Below are 17,008 nucleotides of genomic sequence, written 5' to 3' on the forward strand. Positions count from 1 at the left end.
AAGTGGGCAAGTGTGCCCCTGAATTATAAACTTAGTACATGGCAGTTCTCTGTAGACCTGTCTGTCTGTGCACAATATTACTCCCATTCTGTTTCCTAGCTGAGAGCTACATACCAAGCTTGTGCTAAGGTTTCAGTGTTTCTGAGTTTGTGCATAACAATGGTCACATTGCAATGTTATTTTGGCAGGTCACATTCCAACATGGCAGTGGTTTGTTGGGCACCTATTGCATAACAATGCCCTCCTTTTGTCACACGAGGGTATGGAACTGTATGGAAAATAAGGCATAGTGTTATTTAAAAGGGAATACACCCTGTAGTGTTTTGTTTACAGTACTAAATTATATACTGTCTGTATTGGCAGCAGATGGTCCTGTGCACAATTATTATTACAATAGGAGACAGTGTGTCTTATACTGCCTGGAACAAGAACCACACGGTGCAATGGGATGGTGTTTGCAGGCTCAAAAGGCAATGGGTCCAGGAAGGCTTCAATCCAGACCAGTGGGGTAGAAGCTCCCAGACCGGTGGTCCCATCGGGACGCGGTAAAAGGAGATGAGATCGGGAGCTTGGCCGCACCACTAGAGGGCGTCCCAACCTCCACTGAGCCCTGGGAAAGGCAGCGCGCTGCGCCGCTTGCACCGATCTCTGGCAGGCGTCGGAAGGGGCGGTCTCCCCAGTACGGCAGGTCACGCAGTGCGCACGCGCTGTGTCCTCGACCCGCAGCCGAGGCGGTCCCTGGAGTAAGCGGCGTCGCTCAATGCGCCTGCGCCCTACGATTCTCTCCCCCCGCCCGGTGGCAGCGGCCGTGGCGCGGTGATGGAGTCCGCGGTGGAGGAGCTGATGCCCCGGCTCCTGCCTGTAGGGGACTGTGACCTCGCGGAGGATTTCGACCCCACCATGCCCCCGCGGACGCCCTCGGAGTATTTAAAGCGGGTCCAGTAAGTGGGGGAGGGGTTGGTTGGGGGGGCTGCGCCGCTGCCTTCTGGCCCCGTGGGGGAGCCGAGCGGGGGCTGGGCCGGGCCTCGCTTCCCCTTGGTGAGGGGCGGCGGCTGCCGGGTCGCCTCTCCAGAGCACGCCTGGCCTGGGAGCCCGTTGGGGGGGGCGTTGGGCGCCTCCCCCCCCCTCCCGTCTGTGGCCGGGGGGCAGGGAGTTGTGCCCTGACCCGAGATGCGGGGCTGGTTCCAGCCCCCCTTGGACCCAGTGCTCAGCCTGCGTGGGGGCCGCCCCACCCCCTACATTGCATTGTCAACCCGGGTCTCCCCTCTGCCGGCCCCTGTTTCCAAGCTTCCGCTTGTGGGTCCGCGACTCCGCGCTGCGGTCTGAACCTGGGCTTGTATTTGCTGGGCCTGGGTGCAGCCTCAGGTCAGACCTCTGGAGATCCAGGGTTGAGCTGTATCCACGCTGTAAAATGACAGGGCTTGGACCTGAATCACAGCAGGACTCACGCTCGGACCACTGGGTCCGAGAACCTGGGTCCTGTGAGTTCACTAAGTTCACCCTGAGTCTGAGCCCAGGTGTGCAGTGCAGTGCAGAATCATAGGACTGGAAGGGACCTCCAGAGGTCATCTAATGAAGTTCAGTTCCCTGCGCTCGTGGCAGGACTATATTATCTCTAGACCATTCCTGACGGGTGTTTGTCTAACCTGCTCTTAAACATCTCTAATGGTGGAGATTTCACAACCTCCCTAAGCATGCTGTTGCGGGGCACCCAGTGCCCAGAGGCAAAACAACAGCAGAGGTTCATTACCCGGTGTGTTTCACTCAATAATCACAAGGGGGTAGAGAAGCAGAAAAGTTTATTTGCAGCTGCAAACAAGGTACAGGGAGAATAGAATCTCAAATCCTGCACATCAGAGCAGGTCATTACACACACTTTTATATTCCTCAATGCTACTGCACTACACATTAGCCAATCAAAACTTTACACAAATACTCTGCCTTCCTTATATGGGTTACAACAATGTTTATTTCCTGCAACCTCTAACAAGCATTCCTAGCAACTTAAACAACCAGCACATTCTGTTTGGCCTTGTAACTATCTCCTACTATTTTAACTTGGCATCAGCAAACCTTACACTATGAGCATTATATGCGGCTGCAACATTGTTTTAAGAGCAAAAGAGCTTACTCAAACCAGCCAGGCCTGAATTCTATTAAGGGGGGTTGAGAAGAAGCCCTTAGGACTTCAGCAGGGAGACTTCCTCGACCCTTATGGCCTCCCATCCCCTCAACTGAACTAGTGGCCATACCCTGGGGTCTCCAACAATACTCTTAAGAAATAAGTGTTGTTTAGGCACTGCACTGGAAATTAAGAGATCCAGGTCCTGTCCCTGACTCTATACCTAACCCATTTACCAAACCCTTTAGCTGTCTTGTCTCTTAGGTCCTGGTCCAGCAATTTCTAAGTGCAGAGACAAACTGCCCTGTTTATGCTGTACATGGTTGCAAGATTGGGGCCTTCAACTATAAACTCTCTGGAACATGAACTATCTCTTATGTGTTTGGAAAGCACCCATCACAAAAGGTGCTATGAATTCATTTGGTTCCTCTAGGTGCTACCATAATACAAGTAATTACAATTACATTTAAATAATACAAGATCATACAAGTAATTACAAAGTTTGATGTCTGAATAATACTATTGTTAATTAAACTTTGTAAATCTTACAAGGTAACACAGTGTTCAAGGTGCAAATGTTACTTAATTACATAACTTACTGAGAATTTAAATTAATGTCAATATTCATAACAAGGCTATTTTTAACAATACTAAAAATGTAAGCCTAAAATTACCTGACTCTGTCGCTCTAGGTTGTTCAGGTTTTGATATTCATAAGTTTCTCATTTCAGACAGCAAGCATATTCTTTAACACTTTCTAAAATTCCACTGCACTCTCTGATCCATCATCACATGTTTTTGACAGGCAGATTATGGCATAATCAAATAATAGGAGAAAGTTCTTACTCTTGACTGTAGTCTGTTTTTCACAGAAGGAATACAATGGTATTTTACTAGCTACAGCTGTTAATAGCAATGATCTTTACTGATATTTATGATGGAAAGATGTCTTGTGGCTGAAGCACAGAACGAGAAATCACAAGTCCTGAATTCTGTTCCTGGCTGTGCCACAGACTGGCTCACATGGGGGCACTTATCTACCATTCATAGCTTATATTGTAAACTCATTAATCTTTTTAAAACTCTCAACCCATACCCTTCTGTAAGAAATATTTTTTAACTTTTTTTTCTTTAATAGATTCTAATTCATAACTTAAGAATTGTGCAAGTATTTTGTATTTGATCAGGTACCTCCTCATGCAAACCCAAACCTGTGACCGTTTCTGGTTCTAAGGGACGCAGCTGAGGGATTTAAAACATAGCCTTTTATTTCTGTTTGAAGGATTGAAGCAGCACGATGCCCAGATGTTGTTGTGGCACAGATAGACCCCAGAAAGTTGAGAAAGAAGCAGACAGTGAATATTTCAGTAAGTATTGTGTATATATTTGTGTATATATTTTTAAAATATTTTTTTAGAAAAACAGACTAGACAGTTAAATGAGAATAAAAGCTTTTGGTTTCATACTAAAATTTTTGGATGCATGGTATAAGCATCAAACATGTCGTAGAGTACCTGAATTTTAAGTAATTTGCAGAAGTAAATGGAATCTAGTCTTGCAGATTCAGATTGTGAATTACTGGATAACTGAAGTCTCATTAAAACTCAACTAATCTAACTTATAACATTCACACAAAATATTGTCTTGTATCTACAGCAAAAATAATTGATCATATTTTCTCACTGCAGAAGCAACTGAAAGAATTTTGTATTTAAAGATTTATAACTAAGTTTGTCATAAAACTTTCCTACAGTGGAAAGATACAAGGATATCAATACAGAGTATGTTCTTATTCTTTTACTGTTGCTAGTTTCTCAGATTTTTTTTTAAATCACCCTAGTCCATCCATTCTGGTCAGCCAAACAGGATTATTCCCTACTGTATGTGTCCTAGGGCTTTGCCCTGTCCCCTTTGAAATGGTTCAAATAATGGAGCTTCTACAATTTCTCTTTTGGAAACTCTATTCTGATATTTCACGGTTGGAAAACATTTCTTGAGATTGGCATAAAATTTTCATTTGCTCAGTTTTACTTCATGATTCCCAGTTGAACAACCTGGGACACTTTCCTCTTTCACTCTATCAAGAAAGGAGAGAATATTTGAAGGGGGGGTTTTCAAGTACATATAGAAAGATATTGTATTCTCTTCTTATGATAAGCCATAAAATTGACTACCTCCCAATGAAGTTACTAATCCTTCAGTTAACTTTGATGATAGGAGTTAGATCAGGCCCTTAGAATGATAGTATTTTGTTTTACTTTCTAGAGGGGACACCATCTATTTAATAATCTAACATAAATGATTTTTAAAATCTAATATTACTAAAATCTATTTAGATGCTTATATAGACTTACTCACCTTATTATTTGACCACGTCACAATCATTAATAGATTTTTATCTTCGTAACACCCCAGTGAGATATTATCCCCATTTTGTAGATGGAGAACTGAGGCAGATCAGACTACGATCTTTAAGAGATGGTAGAGGAGAAAGTGTGTCATCTTAGTTTATTTGCTTTGACAGGTTTCCCTTTTGTTTCTATTGATCACACAACAGGGGAGATAAATATTTTTGTTTAAGGGCATGTCTACACTACAAACTTATGTTTACTCAAGTTACGTTGGCGTACAGCTGCCAAAGTTAGTATGTCGCTTGTGCGCCTGCATACTTGGCTCCTTGGTTCGGTGAGAAACATACTCATCAGGAGTGCTTGTATCAATGCAGAGTGCTGTGCACAATGTATAGGTATCCCACTGTGCAACTCGCCACTCTCATGTTCACTGTCTTTTGGGAAGCTTTGGCAGTGCATGATGGGGCTGAAATGAGTCATGCAGGGGTAGCTGGGAGCATGGGGTCAACTTTCCAGTTTGCTACTGTTTCCATCCCATAATGTTATATGTATCCATAACTTTTGCACCTCTTTTTCAAAATTCCACAAACCCACATGGCTCTCCTCGCTGTCTGCTATCTCTGACAGAACCATGGAGCTTGCACAGCTCTGCACTATTGTCATGAACGTTGCAAGCACAGAGCGCACACTATCTGGAGTATTTGCAGAGCCTCAAGAAGAACCGAATGAGTGGGGACCATGATGGTTCCTTGGAGGACAGATTCACGGTTGTTGGTGGCATTCACAGAGCAGCTCCAGATGGTGGATTGCCACTTCTGGGCCCAAGAAACCAGCACTGATCTGGTGGGTTGCATCATGTTGCAAGTTTGGGGTGACAAACTGGCTGCATAACTTTCAGATTCACAAAGCCACATTCCTGGATTTGTGCACTGAGCTCGCCCCAGCCCTTCAGCCCAGGGACACCAAAATGAGAACAGCACTGACAGGGAGAAGTGAGTGGAACTGTGGAAACTTGCAACGCCAGATTGCTACCGGTCAGTCTGGAATCAATTTGGATTTGGGAAATCCACAGCGGGGGCCGTTCTCATGCAAGCATGCAGAGCCATTCATCGCCTTCTGCTAAGCAGGACTGTGACTCCTGGCAATGTGCAGGACACAGTGGATGGATTTGCAGCAATGGGGTTCCCAATTGTGGTGGAGTGCTAGATGGCATGCATATCCCTATTTTGGCTCCAGACCACCTTGCCACTGAGAATATCTGCGGAAAGGGCTACTTTTCTATGGTTAAGCAAGCATTGGTGGATCACCAGGGGTTCTTCACCAACATCAGTGTGGACTGGTCAGGGAAGGTACATGGCACTCGCGTCTGTAAGAGCACAGGACTATTCAGGAAGCTACAAGGAGGGACTTCCTTTCCCGACCAGTCGATTACCAGTGGGAATGTTGAAATGCCAATAGTGATCTTGGGTGACCCAATCTTCCTTTTACTCCCCCAACTCATGAAGCCGTACACCGGCCACATCGACAGCAGCAAGGAATGATTCAGCTACTGGCTCAGCAAGTGCCAAATGACAGTTGAATGTGCGTTTGGTCATTTGAAGGGTCATTGGCGTTGTTTACTCACAAGGTTGGACCTCAGTGAGAAAAATATCCCAATGGTTATAGCTCCTTGCTGTGCCCTGCATAATATATGTGAAGCAAAGGGAGAAAAGTTTCCACAAGGGTGGAAGTGGAGCAGATGTCTGCTGAATTTGAACAGCCAGATGCAAGGGGTATTAGAAGAGCTTAACAAGGAGGTATACAGCTCAAGGAGACTTTCAAAGACCAGTTTAACAGCGAGCCAGAGTAGTGTGTGGTGTTGTCCAGGTTCTGCTCTTTTGTGGCAATTACGTGTAGGAATATAACATTGTCATTTCACCTGTTAATTTTGTTTGTGAATGAGCCTATGATTTGTGTGTCGTCATGCAGTAACAGGTAATTGGTTGCTTTCAGAACTGCTGAGCACTTGGCAGCATATGTTGTGAACTAATAAAAATGAATTATTTTCCAAATAATATAATTTTATTCTGTAACAAAAGTAGTTTAAAAAAAACAACTTGTGCAATTTAAAACAAATACAATAAAAACATAAGTTCTGATCTCTTAATTTATTATGAAGGGGAAAAAATGTTCATATTGATCTCAGCTACACATACACCAACCATGGCTTTTTTACAAGTCAGTGTATGAGAAACTGTGATTGTCTTTAATGTCCCTTGGGGTGGAGTGGTATGGGGAATGATGACACATGGAATGTTATGTGGGGGATATAGGATGTTCCTGATACTGAGCTCTCAATGGATTGTAGAGGGAGGTGAGCTCAGGATAGTTGAACCTGCAGGTCCACCAGAGCCTGCAACATCTGTGTTTCCTGCCTGAAAATCCGTATTATGTCCTAATGCATCTCTCTCTCCTTTTTCCTGCTGGAACTCTTGGGCCTTTCCCCTCTCCACTCTTTCCTTCTGTGGGATGTCCATAGTATTCATCCTCCATGCCTTGTGCTCATGATACAATGCAGCTCTGGCTTGCAGGATCCCATTGAACATGTCATCCCGAGTCCTCTTTCTCCTCATCTGGTTCAGGCATTCTGCAGGTGTGCAGGGGGAGATCCTGAAGGCTGTAATGGCAGTTGTTTTAAGACAAAACACATGGGGTAACATTGTCAGCATATTCACTAAGAAAGCGGACCTGGATGCTGAACTCACTCTCCTTGCTTTCCTAAAGTTTTAAGCACTGCGTTCTCACTTCTGCTTGGGATTGCTTGTGGACAGTGTCAGTCACAGCACCAGCCATGGTGAGAGTGGCCCACTGGGGTGATTTTAGTTGATATCTCACTCCTGAGGGTAACAAAGGTAGAGAGAGGGGACAGTTGCTGCTGGTGTCCTGAAGCTGTCTGGGCCTTTATGATACTAGCCTGTGTATTGCAATGGTGCCTGCTGAAGTTGTTGCTGAGTGTTGTGGAATAGTGTCCTATGGCAGAGGAATGAGGCAGCCCTCTCTAGAAACTTTTGGCAGAGGATTGCAGAGTACCTCCATGAAAATTTCATACAGATCTCTCAGGAGGATTCAAGGAACATCCCTGTGCACATACATAAACTGCTCCACATGATCATATTCTCCTTCTCTTCTCCCCCCTCCCCCCCCCCACTTTAGAGTGGAATGAAAAACGGATAGCCATTCTACATCTCTTCTATCGTGAGTAAATGAATGAAAAAGCAGAACACCTCTTTTGGCACTTTGGGAGTGCCATCCCTGTAATTGAAAATTTATCTAAACGCTTACCCAGGGTTCCTTCCCCTGCATCAGACTCACCTGTGCTTGATTGGCTGGACTGCAGTGGAGTCAGAAACAGGTCCTGGCTTGCTGGGCAGCTGGATCCCCTGGTTACCTGTCCCATACTCTTCCTCATCCTCCACCACCAACTCTTCTTCCTCCTCACTGTTCACACCAGGGGTTTATGTCTTTGGCTTCTCAGAGGTATCCACTGTGCTGGCGTCGGGAGGGGTATCTCTGCCAGGTATGGCCTGCATTTCTTTGTAAAGGGGACAGGTCTGCGGCTTGGCATCAGATCGATTGTTGGTCTTCCTGGCATTCTGGTATGCCTGCCACAGCTTCCTGGCTTTTGTGCGGCACTGCTGCTGGTCCCTTCTCTTGCATCCCCTGAGCAATGTGCTGGTAGATATCGACATTTTTACAGCTGGTTTGAAACTGGGCCTGCACATACTCTTCTCCGCACAGGCCCAGGAGATCCAATATCTCCTGTCTGCTCCAGGCAGGAGTGCATCTGGAGTATATAGCCAGCGTGGTCCGCTGGGCAATTGCACTCAACAATGGAAAGCTGCTAGGTGTGAACACTGTATCAGGCAATCAGGAAATGGAATTTCAAAAATTTTCAGGGCTTTAAATGGGAGGAGGGGTTTCTGGTTTATGTGACCCCTGGGAAGTGAAGTTCACAGTGGTGACCAGAGTGATCAGTGTGGGGCATTATAGGACAGCTGCTGGACGACAGTTAGGATTGCTATAGTAATGCAGTGTCTACACTTGCCCTGTGTTGACCTAAGTACATGGACTGTGGCTCTGCGCCGCTTGGAGAGATGGTATTAGTGTGTCAGCATAATGAGGCACTTACATCGGAGGGAGACCAATTTAAGCATAGACATATGCACAAACTTGGTCAACATAAGCTGTTTTGCGTGGACCTAACTTTGTAGTGCAGACCAAGCCTAAGTGTTTGTAAAATCAAATTGGGATGTGGTCAGGCAAAATGTGGTACTTGAAACTATTTTAATTAAATTTTTTTAATATACATTACAGTTCAGATTAATTTTTCTTTAACTCATTGTATCTTGTAGAAATAATAGTGGAATTTCCTGCTTGTGTGTCTCTTCCAGTTAATCATTCAGAGCTTGTTCAATGCAATAAAATAGGGACTTGGCTCAATACTGAACTGTAAAAGTAGTGGATTAGTGTGAGTTTTGGGGTTCACTTTTAATCTAGAGATATATCCTATGTTCTTGCTAAATTTTCAGCATCCCACCTGCAAGAAGTCATTAGAGGTTTTTCATTATCCCTTCCTCTAAAAGGCACTTAACTACAAGCATTTAAAAAATTTTATCTCTACCTCCTAGATTTTTATTACCAATTCATGGGGTTTAATGTGGAGATCTGGAACGGTAATTCTTCTGATTCTGCACTGATGTCTTATATGGCTGGCAGTTGCCCCATCTTAATTGAAGTGGTAGATCTGTTTAGGGCCCTAAAACAATGTATTTTTATAGATCAGTCTTTTATTCTGTACAAATCAGGCTATCCACTTGCTCGTGATATGAAGTAAGACAGTCAATATATCTGATTGAGATTTCTGTAAAACTTGCATTTGTACTTTGTGCAAAATAAACTATTTAAATCTACACTCAGAAAAAGAAAAATAATGACCATTTGTTCTATTTTAGAGAATTTCCCCTATCATTATGAGAAAACAATACTTCCCCATTAATAGTAAGAGAGTGGGGTACATCTGTCATTTGGATATCTTCAGCATATCACCAGTCAAAACATGACATTTCTTTTGTAAAATGTGAGAATTGGGGCTGGTTTTGTTTTCTTTCTCAAAGTAGAATTATCTCTTGTCTTCCTAGTTTCACATGTACTTTAAGTGGAAATTCTTAGTTTTAGACTTAATTAGTTTAGGGTTCTGTTTGTTGATTACTTGTTATAAAAAAAATCCTACCTATGCTTTCTTAGCTCACAGGATGCCATCCTGCCCCTGAGGGATATTCTCCAACTCTCAAATGGCAGCAGCAGCAAGTGTCTCACTTTTCAGCAGTTCGTCAGGTAAAGAACAGAGTGTTCACAAACTAGTGCAGTGTGGATATGATGGCATCTAGTGTGGTGGTGTTTTTTGGGGTGGAAGGGTGAACTTTACTGTATTCTGGGGAAAGATATAGGACGTAACATTTTATGGTAGAAAATAGTTAATAAAGTAGATGACTGCTCTGTCTTTGGAAAACTTGTTTTGTTTTTTTTTGTTTGGGTTTTTTGGTAAACCTAATTTATCATGACACTCCAGCACCAAAGAGATTCTTGGAGAAAACAGGCAATCATACATTTAGCTGGCTGAGAACAGTCTTGTAAATGATGATATCTGTGTATTAAAAGAGTCTCTGTCAAGTAGTTGAGGACAAAGCTTAGGGGTTTTTTGTAGCTAACAAAAAATATTTCAAAATGTAGTATTAATAGGAATGTTTTAATGAACTACTAAGATCGAAATAAAAACATTTGGGTCCCAGTCCAGTAATGGGGCTCATGGACAGTACCTTGCACCCATACAGGAACCCATTGAGTTCAGTAGGATTCCATCTAGGTAGAAAGGTCCATCTGCACAGATCTGATGGCTGTATCTTAAATTTTCCATACAGTGCTTGCAAGTTGCCCCATTGTATGAGAACTAGAAAGGGAAACTGAATAGCCTCTCCCCCTTCCCACCCCCAATCAAGCTGAGTAAATTGCAAAAGGTAAACAAATAGTAAACTGGACTTTTACCACGAAGTTTTAATACTCTAAGATCTTAAGTGACTTAAAACATATAGCATTCCTATTGCAACATGTTAAATGCCGACCTCTTTTACCTCTGACAGAATTAGCGTGGAGGGGAAGGAAAAGCATTGGTGTTAGTATCCATGAAAACATGCAAGAGTAGCAGTGAAGAAGAATCAGAAGGCTAGCCCTCTGTGCTAACATTATGTTTGTATAAAATCTGTCAGCTCTTCTGATTTTTAGCACAGATTTCTGGTCTCATGGTGCCTGCTTAAAAAACAACAAAAACTTTGCTGCAATAACCGTCACTGGTTGGAAAACATACCTTGAATTCCAAAGGTTTAAACTTCAATCTCCAGAATACTGTCAAAGCAGGCCATTTTGGTTTTGGACAAACTCTACATATCTCCTTTCAAAAAGGTATTTTTATGGTATGAAGGTCCTTGACCCATACTGGACTGAGAATCTGAATACATCTAATCTCTTTTAGCGTTCGTGTTGAAACAAGGTTTTGGTTCCTTTCAGCCAGTTTTCCTCTCATTTAGGATACTGCAGTACTTGTTGAGGCTTATTTCTAGGGCAAGATTATCAAACACATGCTAACTCTGCCAGATCCAGAAGAAGGAGAAAGCTGGCTTATGAAGGTGAAAGCTCCCCATTTAAACATACATCTCAAAACAGAAGCAAGGGCAGTGTTTCAAGAATTGAAAACTGTTTTTCTTAAGATTGCTTACCTTAAGTAAACATTTTAAAGGATTAATAGTGCTAAAATTATGGTTCTAGAGATTGTCAAAGCTATATAAATGAAGAAGCATTTAAAGTAACATTTTAAGGAGTAGACTAACCAAGCAACACATTTTTTTCATATTTCATCTCTCTTTACAGGTTATAAAATAGTAAATTCTGTCTTACAACTTGCAACACGTTGTTATATTAAAAGAAATACATGAATAATTTGATCAGTTATTTACCATATTTTTACAGCAACATGCAATCTACTTTTTCTAAAAGAAATAACCATTATAATGGTATTGAATTGTTTTTTTTATGGTTATGAAGGCCCAATTAAAGCAATTTGGAGATGAAAAGCTATTTTGGCTAGAATAAAATCATTACATTATGAACCATAATCAAGCTTAATTATTTTAATCCTACAGAGTTTGAACAAACACAGAAATCATTGGAAGGCACAACATTTGGACAGCAATGTTACAATGGTGAGTGAATTTTATAACGAATTTTGTGAACCTCTTTATTTTACTGTTAAATTGTGTTATGCTGATAATGGTGGTGCACTAGTAATTGTGTTTAACTGCAAATCAGGATTACCAGAGTTATATATTATTTGAAAATATATAATTTATGTAATGAAAATACAAATCATAACATCATATGAAAAGTAGCCCACTCTTATTTACCTTTTTCAGCCAAAATCTGAGGATGAAGAAGGCTGGAAACTGTTTTGTCTGGGTGAAAAGTTATATTCGGAAACAGCTATTGCAGTGTCTGGTAATGAAAACCTAGGAATTGATTACATAAAGGTAGGTATCACTTTTAATAAGAGTACTCAAGCTCCTTCTTGGTTCTTGGCAGTTATGTCTCGTTAGCAGCTTCCAGAAATTGTCCTGATGTGTTGGGCTCAGTGCAGATCCAATCTGAATGCAAAACAGGCTCTGATGAACATGCTGCACACCTGCCTGCTATGTTAAGTGGAATCTTGGTGAAGCAGAGAATCTGATCTTACTTAATTTTCAGATGGAAATATATCTACTACTATAAGCTAGTCTTAGGATTACTATTAACTGAAACATGTTAGAGACAATGTTTTATTCTGTATGTTTAACAGCATTTTCTGCATAGTCTCCATTTTTTGTTGATGGTCAGTTGCAGTTTGTCTCCTGTGCAGACCACTCTCCAGAGAACTCTCATATATGCTATTCCCTAAGCCTTTTAAGAGTGGGCTTACTAGTAGTGGTAGCAGCAAAGCTGAAGCCACAAAGGCATCAGGCATGGATGTGTACAGAGAGGAAGGAGTTTGGGTGAGCATGTGTGTATACAGAGAGGTAGGTGGAGACGTGGACTCAGGCATGTTCGTTGTTCCTCTTAGATGTGCCGGAAAGGCCCTTAGTAAACATCAGAGAGCCAGAAAACACTTATAAAAATTCAGGACCTATTTAAAGAGCCTATGACCCAAACAATAACTTTTTAAAAAAATTGAAGTCCAAAGAAATTCAAGTTGTATCCTTTTAAAATCTGTTGCCTCTCCCAGTATTTGGTAACATTTAGATTAATAGCTATTTTTTACTGCTTATGTTTGCTTTGTTTACTCCTGGGGGAATTCTGTGCCACTGAACAATGCAAAATTGGTGCAGAAATTAATGTTCTGCTCAGAATTCCCCCCTACCCCCCCGAACAGAAATGGGCTGCAGAGCTGCCTGCCGCCACTACGTGGCACTGGACCTGGCAGAGCCCAGCTCACAAATAGAAGACACTGCTGAAGGGAGGGGGAGGAGGAGCTGGAGGGTTTCTGGCAGCTACATTTCCCAGCACGTCCTGAAGGAAGGGCTTGGCGTGCAGGAAACTCCAAACAAGCCCAGGATCCAGCATCATGCTGTTTCTCCCTCTGGATCCCTGGGGTCTGGGAGGATAGGGGGTGCATGCAAGTGACTGGGCTGGGGGGTGCCCTGCAGCTGGGCTCTGGGAGGGGAAGAGGTTATGGGTATCTGGCCCCCCAGCTGGGCTCTGGGGAATAGGGGGAAGAGCAACAGGAACTGGGTTGTCATAGAGGTTTCTTTAACTCTCTGCGCTTGGGAGAATTTTTTGTCTGTATTGTTACAGACATAATTACTGACAGATATTTTGAAATAATTACCAAAATAATGGAAATTGGCGTGATTATATAGTGTTGTTTTCACAAAATATGCAGAATTTTATAATGTGCACAGAATTGTTAATATTTTGGTACAGAATTCCCCCAGGAGTATTTATTGCTCTTCGCATTATTAATTGTAACTGGCATTTTCAAAATTAGAACTTTGTATGCTTTGAAAACCCATTACAATGAAAAATATGAAGTGGATTTATGTCCTCACGTTCAAACTCTGTTCTAATTTAAATCTTAAAATACAAGGGCATTTCTTGGGAAGTTTACTTCATATATTACAGTTCCACCATGATTTTTCTTTTCAGATTGGTTTTCCCCCTTTTTTAAGTATTGTTAGCAGAATGAATCAGGTAAGTCTATGTTTCTACTTATGAGAATAAAATATTTCTCACCAAAAATATTTACTTTTTCTATAGTTTTCCTATTAATTCCATGGATATCCCATCTATTGAGTGTCATTGTATTAAAGGAAACAATTTATACCATAAAACTTGTTTGAGGCATTATCGCAATCTGCCACTAGAGTCTTACTTGGTAAAACTAACACATCAAACCTCTACCCTTTTCTCATTGATACTTAGTGTTTAAATAGAAATATTTTTTGTTCATGTGAATTACTTTTGATTATTGTTGCTGGTACTGAGGACATGTTCGCATGCTTGTGGCTTAAATAATAATAATAAAAACCCTACCAGAACAATACACTCCACTGCACATGCTTCTCCTCCTGAAGAGAGGAGGAGAGAACAAACACAGGACAGATGTGATGTTTATTCACATTGCTTACTGCACCGCTGCTACTGCTACTTCAGCACTTAACCAAACGGTCGGCTGTAGTGACTGTTCACCATTCGGTCCATTCCTGTGTGGCTGCAAAGCCTTGATGGGCAAAAAGTAGGATGACCAGATGTCCCGATTTTATAGGGACAGTACTGATTTTTTGGTCTTTTTCTTATATAGGCTCCTATTAACCCCCCCACGCCCATCCCAATTTTTCACATTTGCTGTCTGATCACCCTAGCAGAAAGTCCAACGTTGGAACAGACTTCATGAACCCATGTAATAGGGTGTCTGCCTGTAGGCTGCCTCCACACCTCAGTTGATGGAATTTTATCCCGGATGTTGCAAGCCACCCGGAGAACAGCATGTGGAATATCTTGTGGCATTCTGAACATCGTGGAAGCCCCTCATACTAATACTACCCCTCGTACTATTATGTCCTGTTAGTCATCTCTAAACAGTCTGAATTTTTTCTGTGTCTGCCATAAAACTAAAATCAGAGGTACAGAAAGACTTTCAAGTATTGTGGTCCACTTTGGGCATCATTTCTCTTCTTACTATATATTCAAGTCCTTTTCAATTTCAGCAGCATCTGTCCTGAAATTTCCTTTCTCCTTTATATCAAGTTTCAGACTGAAATAAATGCCTGTCTAGATGCACCATAGAGTGGATATATAAACAAGTGTCATTTCACTATGAAAAGTGAGGTCACGCTTCTGTTTGCTTTTGATATAGTTCTTTATAAACTATAATCAAAAATTGGTGCAATGACCATTATACGTAGTCATTCTTCTTTTCAGGTGTTTTTTTCTTTTCCTCTTTTAAAAGGCAACAGTAACTAGCGTCCTGGAATATCTGATAAACTGGTTTGGAGAGAAAGAGTTTACTCCAGAACTGGTAATTTTAATTTATTCTATCTACCTATAAACTAACTCAGTGAAGAGTTGTATATTTCAAATATCAAGAAACTCAAATTTATTTTCATAGCAATGGTAACTTGTCTCCCTTGCCTGTAGGTATGCCCTAGGGAGCACTTGGTGTTAAAACAAACTTTGAAACCTTTTCCCCTATCTCCCCTCTATCATGACAATATTTATTAATGCATGTATTTTCTTGAACTAGATAATGGTCTCTACTAGCATTCAGTACAGTTGGTGTGTTACTAATTAATTACGGTAAAAATTGATTTGGAAAATACCAAGCTGTACTACTTCTATTTAAATCCACTTAGGGCAGATGGCTTTATGCTTTGTTGGCATGTCTTGAAAAGCCTTTGTTGCCTGAAGCTCACTCCCTGATTCGGCAATTGGCAAGACGATGCTCTGAAGTCAGAGTATTAGAGGTAAGTAACAATTTAATATGGGAAAATTCTTACAATTCAGCGTAGTGTGGGGGATGACTTGACAGTATTGTTGAGAAATAAAATTCTTAGTTTGCATTTATCCAAGTTATTCGATTTAATAGTGTGTGTGTATGTATATAGTAGACTCAAGTGAATGAAAAAGCAAAGTATGGAGAATGAACTACTGGATTTTTATGGGAACCCAACAAATTGCTTAAGAATGGCAGTTCTTTTCTGCAGCCAAGTAATATTAGACATATGACCTAAGACTTCATATTCCTTTGTTGCAGGAGAACAAGAATGAAGAGAAAGTGTCTGCTCTGAATTTGTTAATCTGTTTAGTTAGCAGGTATTGCAAGCTTCATTTTTATTAAGTAGAATTTGGAGTAATTTATGTACACAGCAAGCACAGAAATCTTGGCTTTAGGATCAGCTTTTAAGGAATTTTGGCTATGACAATGTTTTTGTAAAGACCTTATATACTGTGGTACACATTTGCTCAGTTAAAATGACTTACTTTTAAAACCAGGAGAAAACTAAGCATATACTGATTTCCTCAAGGAGAGGTAAGTAAAGTAAAATAAAAACTCATCTGAAGCAGGTGATAAACGATGAACCTTTTGAACAAATCTAAAATTACTTATATGAAGCCAAAAACATTCTGGGAATAAAAACTAGTGGTAAAATATACAGCAAATACACTGTCAATTACTTAATGGGGGGGAGACAATGTCTTAACACTTTCTCAGACTAACTTTGTTCTCCATATATTCAAATTACGTTTCTCTGATAGGTATTTTGATCAACGTGATCTGGCTGATGAGCCCTCCTGATTCCAGATTGGGGATACTTAAATGTCTCGCGTCGCTATAAAACCAACACCAGCATCAGTGTTAAACAGCCAGGTGCAATGCAGCTCAAAATGTACCTTCTTAGTAGTGAGCTTGAATGGTGTTGAGCAAAAGACTGCTGGTCTCACTGAATAATCCATGACCTGAAAAGGGTCAGCAGCGAAGTGTCTACCCACTCTCTATAAACCTGTTTCTCTGCAAAAACAAGTGGTCTTTAAAGCAGTATGCAACTTGAGCTGTTGTAAGCACCCAAGGGTAGTTTATCCTGAAAAATTACTTCTGGAGAGTAAGCCCTTTTGTTGAAATTGAATTACTCATGTGAATAAAGATTTGCAAGACTGCGCCCCAAACTTTTTACAAATGAAAGTTTGAGGCAGTGAGAAAGCTCTTTCCTGAACCAGGATAAAGAGTCAGATATTAAAGGGTTTTGTAAAACTTTACAATAAAATTTTCAAAACTGCTCAGTGTGTGCGTCTTGCTAGAATGTTTCTAAAAATTGCTTCTTGGCATCTATTTTTGCTATTTATAAACTGTACTTTTCAGAATTGGTGGTCATGTTAGATATACATGGAGTGAGGGGTTTTTTTATGGTCTCAATTCAGG

The 17,008-nt window shown here is 41.3% G+C and overlaps 1 protein-coding gene across 2 annotated transcripts; it reads left to right on the forward strand.

The window, feature by feature from the left end:
• The first annotated feature begins 719 nt into the window (after positions 1-719).
• Positions 720-16,865, forward strand: GEMIN2 (gem nuclear organelle associated protein 2). Of its 2 annotated transcripts, XM_073349103.1 has the most exons (10): positions 721-941; positions 3,405-3,489; positions 9,757-9,846; positions 11,706-11,765; positions 11,976-12,089; positions 13,738-13,782; positions 15,041-15,109; positions 15,444-15,554; positions 15,845-15,903; positions 16,348-16,865. In XM_073349103.1, the coding sequence occupies exons 1-10, from the start codon at positions 820-822 to the stop codon at positions 16,385-16,387; spliced, it is 795 nt and encodes a 264-aa protein (XP_073205204.1). In that variant the 5' UTR covers positions 721-819; the 3' UTR covers positions 16,388-16,865. The 2 variants fall into 2 exon arrangements, with proteins under 2 accessions (XP_073205205.1, XP_073205204.1); XM_073349104.1 differs by lacking the exon at positions 9,757-9,846 and having other exon boundaries at positions 720-941.
• The last annotated feature ends 143 nt before the right edge of the window (positions 16,866-17,008 follow it).

The sequence above is a fragment of the Lepidochelys kempii genome, chromosome 6 (assembly GCF_965140285.1).
Source record: "Lepidochelys kempii isolate rLepKem1 chromosome 6, rLepKem1.hap1, whole genome shotgun sequence".
Taxonomy (NCBI): domain Eukaryota; kingdom Metazoa; phylum Chordata; order Testudines; family Cheloniidae; genus Lepidochelys; species Lepidochelys kempii.

Bases quoted from the DNA above. Each gene is read 5' to 3' on its own strand.
- GEMIN2 (XM_073349103.1), top strand. From the start codon at position 820: ATGGAGTCCGCGGTGGAGGAGCTGATGCCCCGGCTCCTGCCTGTAGGG. The intron at 11,766-11,975 runs GTGAGTGAATTT...TACCTTTTTCAG, and splicing joins TGGACAGCAATGTTACAATG to CCAAAATCTGAGGATGAAGA. The intron at 15,904-16,347 runs GTATTGCAAGCT...TTTCTCTGATAG, and splicing joins TTAATCTGTTTAGTTAGCAG to GTATTTTGATCAACGTGATC.